General features: G+C 54.5%; 6 protein-coding genes across 6 annotated transcripts; 2 read left to right on the forward strand and 4 right to left on the reverse strand.

The window, feature by feature from the left end:
- Window positions 1-1,230: 1,230 nt before the first annotated feature.
- On the reverse strand, window positions 1,231-1,708 carry ISF_04924 (hypothetical protein; the record flags this gene model as incomplete). The annotated part of the gene is made up of 2 exons (XM_018848529.1): window positions 1,231-1,382; window positions 1,444-1,708. 2 exons carry the CDS (start codon window positions 1,706-1,708, stop codon window positions 1,231-1,233), a joined length of 417 nt encoding a protein of 138 aa, XP_018704255.1.
- A 3,612-nt stretch (window positions 1,709-5,320) lies between these two features.
- Window positions 5,321-8,727, reverse strand: ISF_04925 (leucyl-tRNA synthetase; the record flags this gene model as incomplete). Its single annotated transcript, XM_018848530.1, has 2 exons — window positions 5,321-8,605; window positions 8,665-8,727. The coding sequence occupies 2 exons, from the start codon at window positions 8,725-8,727 to the stop codon at window positions 5,321-5,323; spliced, it is 3,348 nt and encodes a 1,115-aa protein (XP_018704256.1).
- A 421-nt stretch (window positions 8,728-9,148) lies between these two features.
- On the forward strand, window positions 9,149-9,693 carry ISF_04926 (hypothetical protein; the record flags this gene model as incomplete). Its single annotated transcript, XM_018848531.1, has 3 exons — window positions 9,149-9,383; window positions 9,446-9,516; window positions 9,571-9,693. 3 exons carry the CDS (start codon window positions 9,149-9,151, stop codon window positions 9,691-9,693), a joined length of 429 nt encoding a protein of 142 aa, XP_018704257.1.
- Window positions 9,694-9,870: 177 nt separating this feature from the next.
- ISF_04927 (AP-3 complex subunit sigma) lies at window positions 9,871-10,551 on the reverse strand (the record flags this gene model as incomplete). The annotated part of the gene is made up of 1 exon (XM_018848532.1): window positions 9,871-10,551. One exon carries the CDS (start codon window positions 10,549-10,551, stop codon window positions 9,871-9,873), a length of 681 nt encoding a protein of 226 aa, XP_018704258.1.
- Window positions 10,552-10,907: 356 nt separating this feature from the next.
- ISF_04928 (mitochondrial chaperone Frataxin) lies at window positions 10,908-11,589 on the forward strand (the record flags this gene model as incomplete). The annotated part of the gene is made up of 2 exons (XM_018848533.1): window positions 10,908-11,267; window positions 11,335-11,589. The coding sequence occupies 2 exons, from the start codon at window positions 10,908-10,910 to the stop codon at window positions 11,587-11,589; spliced, it is 615 nt and encodes a 204-aa protein (XP_018704259.1).
- Window positions 11,590-12,055: 466 nt separating this feature from the next.
- On the reverse strand, window positions 12,056-12,406 carry ISF_04929 (hypothetical protein; the record flags this gene model as incomplete). Its single annotated transcript, XM_018848534.1, has 1 exon — window positions 12,056-12,406. The coding sequence occupies one exon, from the start codon at window positions 12,404-12,406 to the stop codon at window positions 12,056-12,058; it is 351 nt and encodes a 116-aa protein (XP_018704260.1).
- Between the last annotated feature and the right edge of the window lie 101 nt (window positions 12,407-12,507).

Genomic DNA, 12,507 nt, shown 5'->3' on the forward strand with positions numbered 1-12,507 from the left:
GCCGGGGTTAATCCCGGAAAAAAAAAAAAAAAAAAAAGTCACAAAGACGATGACGAATGAACGAAGATACGCCGGAGAGGCGCAAAACTACACGGCGGCTTTGAAGTATGGACGGCGAGCGAGAGAGGGCATATACCAAGTCAGGGACAGTCGATAAACCGGCTGCTCAGCCAGGTAGTTATACATCCCTTGGTGTCACCTCTTGGTGTTTACCTCGTGGTGCATACCCTGGTACATGTATGCCCTTTGAAATGTCTTGACATACGTATGACTGATAAATGGTGCTGGGAAAGCACCCACCCGTTGGCGACACGGGTTCATTACATTGGAGTTGGGATACCAAATGATTTCTTGGGGAACTTTTTTTTTTCTTTCTGAGTTTGGGTTAGAATAAAGGCATTATTCTGCTTGGCCATATAATATATCACATTCAAGTTCTCTTGTTTATAAAATTTATAAAATTTACTTGACTTTGACAAGCAAATGCCAAAGTTTATATAAGTGGCGAGGCCATGCCGTCGCAATCTATCTATCCTAGGAACGCAGTCGCCCACATGAGACAGTGTCTGTCCGGGTCCGACATCTCGACTCCACAATAGCGTCGAGTAGAAAAGAAACAAATGCTCTGCAGCCACAAAAGCCATTAATATATTATGGTAGGTATGCGACTTTGGAACAACCAAATCCTCCCTTTCCTAGGTGTATGTGTACGTATGTATGTGTGTGTGTGTGTGTGTGTGTGTGTGTGTGTGTGTGTGTGTGTCAGTGTGTGTGTGTGTGTGTGTGCGTGTGTGCGTGCGTGTTTGTGCATGTAGAAAAAGAGCACGTGTAAATGCGAGCTGTGTATCGTTTCTATGTTGCAAGAGAAAGAAAAAAAGAAGAGAAGCAGTCTAAAGCAGACCGGGGAAAGAAATTCGAATAGAACAAAGTTTGGTGGTATATCTCCAAACGCCGGCGTCCTGCCAGGGGACGGTGAATGCATCCAAACGAGGTGGGCGAGGTTCGTGAAAGGAAGGCCGAAATATAAATCAAAGATGTAAAGACAAGCGCCGATTGTCGTGTATAGTCGAAAGGTGGACGCGAATTATATATATACTGGTCGACTTATTTGCCCGCAAGACGGGGTCATTATTCGTAGGTTGTGTGTAAGTGGGAGGCGGCAAGACCTAGCGCCAAACTCTCATGGCCGGCCATGAATCTCGAGTGGTGAAGAGAGGGTGCAGGGTGCAGCTAGAGCAGCATGAGGCTCATGATGCAGAAGCCCAAGAGACCAGCCATTGAGCCCTGCATTTGAGGTAGGATAGCACCGCCGGTAGCATCAGCAGGCTTGGAGCTGGTCGCATTGGCGTGCGCGGTCATGTCGGGAGTAGCTGTTGATTGCACTGGAGAGATGTTAGCCCTTGAACATGTGTCGAGCGCGAGTGTCTGCGGCGCAGAACGTACCACCAGCATGATGCGTCGTCGTCGAGTGGTTGGCCGGGCTGGCAGTCGTCAGAGGCGATTGTGACGAGGCGACGACGGTAGCGTTGGGCGTCGAGATGCGCTCCGAGGAGCTTTGGATGCCGACGGCGGTGGTGACGGGCAACACGGAGGAGGGCGAAGTTACGAGGGCGACGGATGCGGGAGGTGCGCTGTCGCCGGAGCTGGGAATGCCAGCGCTGGCGGCGATTGCCAAGGTGGCCGCAGCGACGAGTTGTGAGGGGCGCATGGCCAGGGATGCGACTGCGACGGCGACGTGTAGTTTGAAGGAGCAAGAGGAGGCGAGGGGTGAGAGAATTGCTCGCGGCGAGGCTGACTGAAGTCGACGTAAAGTAGAATTAAGAATTTGAGTTGGCACCCCACAGGTCTTGGCAGCGGACGCAATCTCAACTAGGCAGTCTGGGGTCGAGGCAGCAAACGAGAAGCTTGGCCTGGAATCGAACGAGCGGAAGAGTACTGGTCGGCAGGTAGAGACGGATAGAGATGATGTCTTGCGACGACATCAGCTTCTCGGCAGCGTGGTGTAAATAAGCTGTTCTGTGAAGATGTTTGGGAGCAGAGCGAGCGGCGCAGGTTGAGGGGAGGAGAGGAGAGAGGATAAGGGGAGAAGAAAAGAATGGAGAAATGGAGACCAGGATGTAAATAGCGAGCGTGGAAAAGATAGTTGGTGACGAGAGAGTTGGGGGAGCAAAAGTTAGGAGGAGGTGGCATTCGCAGGCACGGAGGGGGGGCGTATCCTGGTATCGTAGTATCCTGGTATCCTGGTAGGAGGAGTGGAGGACTCGGGTGGATGCCAGGCACTGTGGATGTCGAAGGCAACAGGGGGCGTAAGTGTGGCGCCGATGATGGATTTTTCTTGGAAATGAGAGAAAAAGGATGATTGATGGATGACGAATTCCGAATTTGGTGAGCTAAGAGGATAAATGAGGCTGACGATGCTGATGCAAAAAAGAGAAAAGAGAAAGGCATGCAGTGAGATGCAGTCGGAGATAAAAAAGGACAACAAGGCTACCTCCATACCTACCAGCCTGGCACCGACATAACAAACCTCGTATCTTTTTATCCGCCCGTTTTCATTCTTTTTTTAGGCTTTCAAGTATCTTTCTAGTGGCAGTGCGCAACAAAGCTACTTTGTTCGGCTTTGATAGCTAGCCTTGTCCGGCCTGAACTAAGTTGGTTAGTTTCGAACTGATAGATTGTGGTTCCCTGGTCTTGTCTCAAAAGCCCCCTACTAAAATTTTCATTCTCTTCCAAAAGGGCAAGGCGCGCAGGAACCCCCCCTGCCAAATGGTCTTATCGGCCGATGAGCAAATGCTGGGCAATTTGGAAAAGCGTCACATTCAGACCGGCATACCACCGAACAACAACGTGCTTGTATCAGTGCGACCGGCAACCACGCGAGACGGCTCGCACAAGAGCTAAAATGCACATTGAGCCGGTCCAAGCCTTTTTCTCTTCCTCCTTCGTCTCGCCTAGCTCTTTGACTCGGCGCATTTCTGCCCGCGCCGCCGCCCATTGTTCCCACTTGAACTGGGTCCTCGTGGCTAGTAAATAGCGATGATCCAATGTCAAGGCCAGCAATGGTAATAATACCTCGCCAGCTTGGTGGGCGCTCACAATCTACGGGGTGGATAAGCCACAAGACAGGTCGGCAAATGACTGAGCAGCGTTGAAACGAGAACCAGGGCCTCAAAAACGCAGTCGACGTTTTGAAACCAACTCTTTTTTTTTCCTTTGTCTTGGACACGAACTCTCAACGGCCCGCACCAAGAAAGCTTGGCTCCGCCACCATCGATCATGTAACGTGAGAAGGATTTCTTGACATAACCGCGTGTATCATAATAACCATGCCTTTTGCCCATCAAACGCGATGGTCTCGCTTCGTCGGGTCGGTTTCGCCTGTCGTGCGTGGCCCCCAACACAATGCCTAGTCGCAGAGCCTCAAGCCACCGTGGCCAGGGGACAATGACTGCCTCACTATCAGCACGACATTTGCTGCTTATGGCAGGATGCAGAGAAATCAAGCACAAGAGAGGCAAGTATTGGGATACCGAAGCTCGGTGGCGCCGAGTCAGTAAAACGTGATGAAGCATTGCCTCATAATTGAGATCAGAGTCACAATGTTCCAGTTCGTCTCTGAATTAACGCGTTCAAACATTGACACTTGACAGTGGTTAAGATCTTCTTATGTAATCAGTTGCTGGCGGGCGGCGATAGTTCTTCTGGTGTCAATAATCCCCAACTGCAAGCTGTCTCCATCAAAAGACCTCAACGGTCAAGCCGAAGGGAAAGCCGAATGTCCCGTTCCGACGAATCTTGGGCTTCCCGCGCTTCCTTCGCTTGCGAGTCCATCGTAGATATTCAGATGGCGTCTCCGCTGCCGCCACCAGCACGCGCACTTATTACGAACTCTCTCATCCTTCTGCTGGTCAAGGCAACACGCCACCAGCTGTTGCAATGACTCTGGAGACAGCAGACCGACCTTCTCTACGGCCCCAATACCTGTATCGGATCTGACCAAAGCCCTCGCTGCAACGCCCAGCTGCGCGGATAAAGAAAAATGCCTCGACGGAAGCCAGCAGACAAGCAGCAAACATGGCCTTTCATCTTGCATCATTGCAACCTAGTCGTAGCAGAATCCAGACTAAATTTATCAACATGCGGCAGCCACACCTCAGAGGATCAGCGGCAGCCACCTTCGTATGAAGGCTGTGCCTCTTTTGTGGGGTCCTTTATCACTAGGTAATATATGCTCTATTAACTTGTAGAACCCAGCAAAACTCACTTTTTTGGCAACGTCATCGGTTGTAGAGACTGCATCGGCAGATGCGAAAATGGCTCGCTGTTGAAGAGGATAGGACATGCTGGTTTCCAGCCCCCTCAGTTTTCTTTTCAGTACAGATACGAATACAATGTTTGAAAAATACATGAGGAACTTCTTCAGACATCTTGTCCTCTATTTCTCTGCGACACGCCTTCAACGCTGTTTCACTTACCACACATCTCCAGCAGTCCAAGACGCCCGCCGCATATTAATGGTGGCAGGTATAGCCAACATGCATGAACATGGTCCAACCCGACGGCTCAATGGCTCACCGACCAGTTCATCCCGTCAATGTCTTTCTCTCAGTGACTACGTACATAGGTACTTGGCTACCACCAAGCACTTGCCCTTGAACCAAACCGTGTATTGTACATACGTGCAAGCTTCATGGGGCTGACTTGCTGCTTGCTGACAGGAGCAGTTTCAGCATGCCACACTTCAAAGTCACAGCCATGCGCATCACGTCGCTCATCCGTACCAAGTTACTCCTAAAAATATATGCATGGTTCTTGTGACGTGTACATGAATTATACTTGCTCAACAAGTCCTGCCCACGTGGGTGAAGAGACTGGCTGGCCCTTGTCAACGGGGCCTCTATGGTCTTCATTTCCGCCCCATGTCATTTACCCTGCCAGCTGCAATTTCCTTTTAAAATAAATCTTCCATCCCGTCCCAAACTATTCTCAGTTTCCTCCTGTCAGCACTACAGAGCAGCAAAAGGCCATCGCCATCGGCCCCGGCCTTGGCATCGCGCCGCTTCTCGACAACCGATATTGCGAAAAAGCTTGATGCTTTCGCGTCAGCCTTGTACACGTAACGTCCAGCAACGACGCACGGATACATATCAGTGTGATGGACTCCTGATATTGGCAATCACATGTCAGCTCCCTCATCCTATGAAATATCCTTCTTTTTTCTTTATAGTCATCTTTCATCTAGTCTATACAGATCACTGCAGACTTCAAATTTCAACATGGCAAAGTTTTCCTTCCCATCATATGGCTTCCCTCATCACATTTAAGCCTCGATGTTCTCAAACATAAACGTCGGGTTGCCAGGCACAGCATTCTCCGCCAGCACATTGTGAATCTCCACCGTCTTGCCATCCACCAGGCTCGTCCCCTTCTTGCCGCCCTCCTCCACCGCCAGAATCTCAATGTCCGCCAGCGCCGCGCCGCGCTTCAGACTCGGCACCATCTGCAGCAGCGTCTGCTTCTCGTCAAACGCCAGCTTCTGCTCCAGCACCGCCGACGCCGGCTCTCCCATCGTCAGGCGTCGCTTCAGCCCTTGCACGAACGGCATCGCCTTCTTCATCTCCCCCATCTTGCCAATCTTGGCGTTCAGCTCCTTATCGTTGGCCGACTTAGTCGCCGGGTCCCACATCTCCTTAAGCAGCTCCAGGTACTTGCTCTGCCATGCCGGGAACGTCTCTGACAGGTAAATCGTCAGTTTCTTGGGCTTCTTCGGGTCAAACGCCGTCTCCTTGCCCTTGGCCTTCTTCTTCAGCTGCTGGCCTTCGGCCGAGTTGACGTTGGACGCCGTGTTGCGCACGTACTCGCGCTTAGCCGACAGCGCAGCGTCCACCTCGCCCATCTCGGGGAACGTCGCGTGCTGGACTGACTTGTCCTTCTTGAGGACCTCGAGCCAGATGTACTCGGCCCAGTGAGGTGCTACCACGGTGAGAAGGAGGGCCTGCACCTCAATGTACCGTAGCACCGTCTCCTTGTGCATCTTGATATTAGCCGCTGCACACGCCTCACGGTAGAAATCTCTGGCCGTAATCAGCTCGTACAGACCAGCCTTGAGCGCAAGCTTAAAGTTGGTCTCCTTGTACTGCTCAATCGACTCGCGTGCCAGAGCGTTCATATCGTTGATGAATAGAGCATCCTGGAAGTCGTTGACGGCGCCCTCGCGAAGGCCAGCCTCGGGGCTGCTCATCTCCTCGCACCACTCACGGAGGTTGTAGAGACGTAGAATGTTGTTGTCAGCGACATCTTCCTCCAAGTTGCAGTCACCAATGCCGTCACCGGCGTCGGCCATGGCAATACGCGAAGCGTCACTGCCATACTTGGCAACGAGCTCTTGAAGAGAAAGGAAGTTGCCGGTACTCTTGGACATCTTTTCACCATTGAGAGTCAAGTGGCCGTTGACACGGATGCCACGGGGCCAGTACTCTTGAGGGAACATGGCCAAGTGGATGTAGAGGAAGAATGTCAAGTGGTTAGGCAGGAGATCCTTGCCAGAGACACGCATGTCGAGAGGGTAGAAGTATTCAAACTCGCGGCGCATGCTCTCGAGGTTCTCGCGCGAAATCTTAGATTCCTTCAGGACAGACTCGTCAAAGTCACGGCGGCAGAAGATGTAGTCCCAGACATCATCCGTCATCTGGTCCGCAGCAATGCTGAATTTGCCAGGTTTGGTACCAAAAAGATCGCTGTGCAAGAAGTGGGCAACGGTGTAGTACGACATGTAAATGGTCGAATCGCTCAAACTCTCAACGATGAACTGAGGGTCCCACGGCAGCTTAGTGCCGAGACCAAACGAACGAGCACAAGCCCACTGATTGAGCCAGTCGAGGACACCCTCGAGCGCGTTCTTGGTATCGGCCGAGAAGGAATCCAGGCCATTGTCAACCCACTCCAGAGCAATCTTCTTCCACCCCGCCTCACCGTAATCAAGGTACCACTGGTCCATGAGGGAGACGATGCAGTCGTCGCCAGATCGGGAGACAACCTTGCGCTCGGGCTCAGAGTAGGCAAAAGCTTGACCAGCAGCAATCATGTCCGCACGAACCTTGGGCTTGGCGATTTCGACCTTTTCGCCCTTGTACGCGCCAACCTTGATGATTCCCTGGTAGAAACCTTCCTTGTACGCGAGTTCCTTGGCCTCCTCCAGCTGCTTGGTGTCTTTGGGGGAAGCAATCTTGAGCTTCTTGACTAGGAACGGCGCGCAGAGGTCGCCGTACGAGGGGGTCTCGATGATGGGGAAGATCTCGAGCTCGGCCCACTCCTTCTGGATGCCGTAGTACTCGGCCTTCTTGGCCAAGTCCGTGACGGTGGCAAAGTCGTCGGGGCTGTCGGAGGGGACCGAGGTGACAACACCGGTACCCTTGGTAGGGAGGACAGTGTCCATGGGCAGGACGCGGACGCCTTCCTTGTGAAGAGAGAGGGGAGCATCGACAAGGGAACCGACAACATCGGCACCAACAATGTCCATAGCCTTCTCAATGACACCCTCCTGAGCAAAGACACCTTGGTACGCCATGTTGCGGGCGGCGCGCTCGGTGATCAGGTAGTAGTCGGTCTCGTTGACCTTGAAGATGCCATACTCAATCTTGGGTCCGACGAAGCAGCACGTCTGGCCGTACATGGTCTCGGGTCGCAGGGTCGCAGGCACGAGGAAGACGTTGGCGTTGGCGGGCAGGCCGGCCTTGATCTTTTCGGCAGCTTTGTCGGACCACTGCAGGACCTTGAGCTTCAGGGCGGTATATTCTTGAGGATTGACGGCCTCGCCCTCGGCACGGTCGTGGTCCATGCAGGGTTGGCGGTCCTTGATGGAGTAGATGGTGTAGCGCTTGCCAAACTTGATCTTCTTAAGCTCGCGGAGGCGGTTCATCTGCCAGCGGACGAACGCGTCGTAGTAGGGGTTGGCGTCGGTGGTGACAAACGTCCGGCGCCAGTCGATGCGGCAGCCGAATTCGGTCAAATCGCGGATCGTGAGGGGCGGGAAGTACTGGAGCCAGTGATGCGAATCGGCAAACTTGTGGATCTCGTCGAGCGGCACGCCAATGGACCGCATGATCTGGAACTGGTACTTGGCCTTGATGGTCTTGGCGTTGGCCTTGCCCTTGGTGGCCTTGAACTTGGTAGGGTCTTCTTTGACCTGCTTAGCGGCGGGCTTGGGGGCCTCCTCGACCACCTCCTCGTCGGGGTTGTAACGGGAGAAGTCGCTGCCAAACATTTCAATCTCCTTGACGAGCTTGTCGGCGCACGCCTTGATGGGCATGCCAGTGCAGTGGAAGCCCATGGGGAAGAGGGCACGCTTGCCCTGCATGCGAGCGACGCCGGCGGAGAACTCGACCTTGGAGACGGTCAGGCCGTGGCCGGCATGCATGGTGCCGTTCATGTACGGGTAGGCCGACGTGCCGAAGAACTTTGGGTGTTTCTCTCGCAGCTCGCTCGCGGAAATGGAGTGGAGGGGAATCTCCTCAATGGTCGGCGCATCGGTGTGGAAGACGCCATCTTCGGCCCATTTCTTCTGGTACTTCTTCTCGATGGCAATTAACGAATCTCTCTTCTCAGTCTACGAGGCGTGTCAGTGGCTAGAATTCCGCGAATGAGTTGAAGTCCCAATGCACTTACGCCTTTCAGCTCTTTGGTCTTGGAAATAGCAAGACCCTCCATGGCCTTGGTAGTGTCCGCCATGTTTGCGAGGTGTTAGCTGCAAAACACACTTTTGGCGACTGTCCGGCCAGGGAAGTGCAGTCGGCGTGAATATATGTACTCTTGAGTCTGTATCTAGTGACTCGCCCCGTCAGCAATGCTACAATGTGCCTTGCTAAATCGGACTGCGGGAGCGAGAACAATTTTGGTAGATGTGACTCAACAAGGTGGGATGACTTGTCGTCAATTTTTGGAGGGGTGAAAACCGAAATCGCGGGGCAAACCGTCCAGGGGTGGCTGAACCTGCCTGTGGCGGTGTCATTCATGTGGCGCAAATTTTCCCAAGAACCTTGTCGGTGGAGCTCTGGTGCCATCGATTCAAGAGCGACATCATCGTCCAGCTGACGTCTCGCGGACCTGCAAACCCGGCCAGAATTTTGCAAGCTACGCTCAAGGACACATAATGATACCAACGTTGGTGAGGAGGCTGGCGCAGCCGGTCAAGGAGGCTGCCATCAAGTCAGCGCAGGCCAGCAACTTTCACCAGACCAAAAAGGTCTGGCCGCCGAACTTCAAGGAGCTCAGTCACCAGCAGCAGCTGCGCTTCGAGAAAAAGTATAAACGCCGCGTGTCACTGGCCAACCGCGCGCCGCGATGGGAAAAGGGTGTCAAGTATGCTCAGCTGGCAACCATTACGGGTGAGTTTTGCGCCCTTGATTGCCCTGCAACTGAGAACGTGGGCTGACTCTCCCGCACCTAGCTGCGTTGATATGGCTTCTATTCTACTCAGAGTTTGAGTGGTGGGGCAAGAAGTACAAACCATCTGAAGAGGTGTGTATTCTTATAACTTGCATGAAGCAAACGGGGCCGTTTCTAACTTTACAGATTCGTCGGCGCGCGCAATACCTCTTTGGCGTCATGGATCCCGACAAGCGTTACGAGCGTCGCAAAGACATGGTTGAGCCAGCCAGCGTCAGCAGCGATAACAAGGAGTCACCTTCAAAGTGATATTGTACGAAAAACCGATGAAGCATTGTACGAATCTTGTACCATTATTATCTGTATATACTCTGTAAAACGTGAATCCCATTTTATGCATCTATCCCAGTGGTTATGAAGAAAAAAAAAACATGTGCCGTATAGTCTCATAAAGTTCTTCTCTTTTGCTCCGCCGCCGCGGTCATTTCATCGCCCAGCCCAGCCAAAGTTGCCACCCATGCCAATACTCAACCCCGATCCGATCCCACCCCCTCCTCCACCGCCGCTACCTCGCCCTTCGTTGACCGGCCTCTTGGCGACCGTGCCCTGCGCGCGGACGCCCGCGACGATGCGGTCCAGGCTCGTCTCGATGACGACGCCGCCGACCACCATCTCCGAGAGCGCCGCGTGCAGCGTCTCAAAGTTGAAGATGAGGTCGAGCTCGCACACGTTCTCGAACAGCTTGTCGAGCGCCTCGACGTAGACCTGGATCAGGTCGATGAGGGCCAGCGGCGACTCGGTCGACGTCGAGATGACGATGAAGTAGAGCGTCGCGTAGTTGCGGTAGGTGACGAGCGACGGCACATCGTTTTGCGGCTCGCTGGACGCCCCGGACGACGAGGTGCCGGAGGCGGCGAGGAGGGGCGGCAGCGGGAGGAAGTTGCAGGAGCTCGCGGGGCGGTTCGAGACGAGGGTGAAGATTTCGGAGATGAGGCGCTGCTGGATGCTGGTGTCCTGTAGGTCGTCGGCGGTTAGTTTCAATTTCATCTCCATGCAGCGCTGGGTCTTGGGCCTCGCGGGCGGCGCGGAAAAGCTCACGAGCTGCGTGTAGAATTTGGTCAGCCGAGGCTGGCCCTGGCCGTTGAAGACCAGAAACGCATTAATCATTGTGCAGGATCCAGCCTGGTCATGCCATGTTCAATGTTTGCTGCAACTCGAAGCTCTCGCACTTTTGGTGGGGGAGCACGACACACACAAGCCATGACCCGCACATGATGAGCTGCCAGCGACTGCCAATATGCGCTCCGCAATTGGCTAACAACCTCCCATAGCTTCCGCAAGCTTCGCATCATCTTTTTTTTTCCCCTGCTCCCTTCGCACGCGGGGAAGACGTATTATTCTGTCTCGTGCAACCTACCTACCCAGCGCGACCGCAAACGAGCCCCAATTCTATCCCCTCTTGTGGCAACGGATAGCAATTCATCCCCGATCGAAAACGCTTCAACAGCCAAAGCGCCGCCGTCATGCCTCGAACCAGTCTCGTGCAAGCCTCGAGGCTCGCCTCGCGCGCTCTCGCAAGGTCTCCCGCAACCCGTGCCGCTGCCGTCCGCGCCATCCCTCCAGTCCTCCTCTCTCACAGCGCAGCGGCGCCCCCCGCCGCGCGACGGACCTTCACGCTCTCGACACATCGCCGCAAGGGCATCATGCCCGACACCGAGTCCCCCGCCGCCAAGGAACCGCCCGCCTCCCCCGAGCCGACCTACGGCGCCGTCGAGCTCTCCGAGTCCGAATACCACGAGATTGCCGACGAGTTCCTCGAAGGCGTGCTCACCCAGTTTGAGGCGCTCCAGGACACCCGTGAAGACATTGACATTGAATTCGCCGTTTGTCCCCCTTCCCCAACCCTCCCTTCGGGGCTCTCTCTCTTTCTCTCTCTAAGCCAGTTTCCAGTCCGGCGTCATGACCATCACGCACTCGGACAAGGGCACGTACGTCATCAACAAGCAGCCCCCGAACAAGCAGCTGTGGCTGTCGTCGCCGCTCTCCGGGCCGAAGCGCTACGACTGGTGCGTCGTCGGCGAGGGCCAGGCCGACAAGGCGGGCACGGGGCAGGGCAGCTGGGTCTACGCCCGCGACGGCAGCAGCCTCGACGAGCTCATCCGCGAGGAGCTGGGCGTGGACGTGTCGGCCGGCGCGGCGAGCTAGAAGGCGTCCCGCTGAGCCGGTTACCGGCCCCGAGTGAGAGAAGGCAGCAAGAGGCGTTCTCTTTCATGCAACATTGTCGCTAAGCAACAATGCGCGCAATGTATTATAGTGTTTTTTAAACGACTCGAAGAAATGATGGAGAATCGCTTCCTCCTGTGTACATGTACAATACAAAATGTTCATACGCAAGCCTTTCGCCATTCTATGTGTCGTGCTGACTTCCGCGGGAATTCAATGGATCCCAAACTCCAATACAATACAAGAATCGTGACAGAGCGACTAGTTATCATAATCACCGCAGACATAGTCCCATCGATTTATTAAGCATCGCCACTGTCGCATCGTAGTGCTGAAAAGCGTGGTGGTACCGCTCCGTCTCGTCGTTTCTAAAAAACACCTAACCGTCAGCCTCTCTCTCAACCTTTTCATTGCTCCCCCTCTGGGAGGACCACACTCTTGCAAAAACTCACGGCTTCTTATCCCAGATCTGCGCCCTCCGCCAGCGCCTCGTCGGCGCCGCCCGCTCGCTGTGCATGCGCACCAGGTTCCGCAGGATCCGGTGCTCCAGGCCCTTTTCCCGGCCCGCGGCCGACAGGAACCAGAGCGTGCGCTTGATGGCGCCCGCATCCCAGTTGGCAGCCCCTGTTGTCGTCGCTGTCGTCGCTGTCGTCGCTGTCGTCGTCGGGGCGTCTTGGCGAAAGGCGAGCCGGATCTGGTCGCGCACAATGTACCGCGCGGGGATGGAGTACTGCACGCCGCGAAGGAGACCCTTGTACAGGTGCCTATATGCGTGCAGAACCTCTTGGCGGTTGGCCATTTTTGAAAGTGTTCGAGGTGCGTTGAAAATGGCAAAGTTAGAACGGGCGTGGAAACTTTGGAACAAGTTCGTCGAGGTCACTCCCCAGTGGGGGCCACTTA

Source organism: Cordyceps fumosorosea, assembly GCF_001636725.1.
Source record: "Cordyceps fumosorosea ARSEF 2679 chromosome Unknown scaffold_11, whole genome shotgun sequence".
Lineage (NCBI taxonomy): Eukaryota > Fungi > Ascomycota > Sordariomycetes > Hypocreales > Cordycipitaceae > Cordyceps > Cordyceps fumosorosea.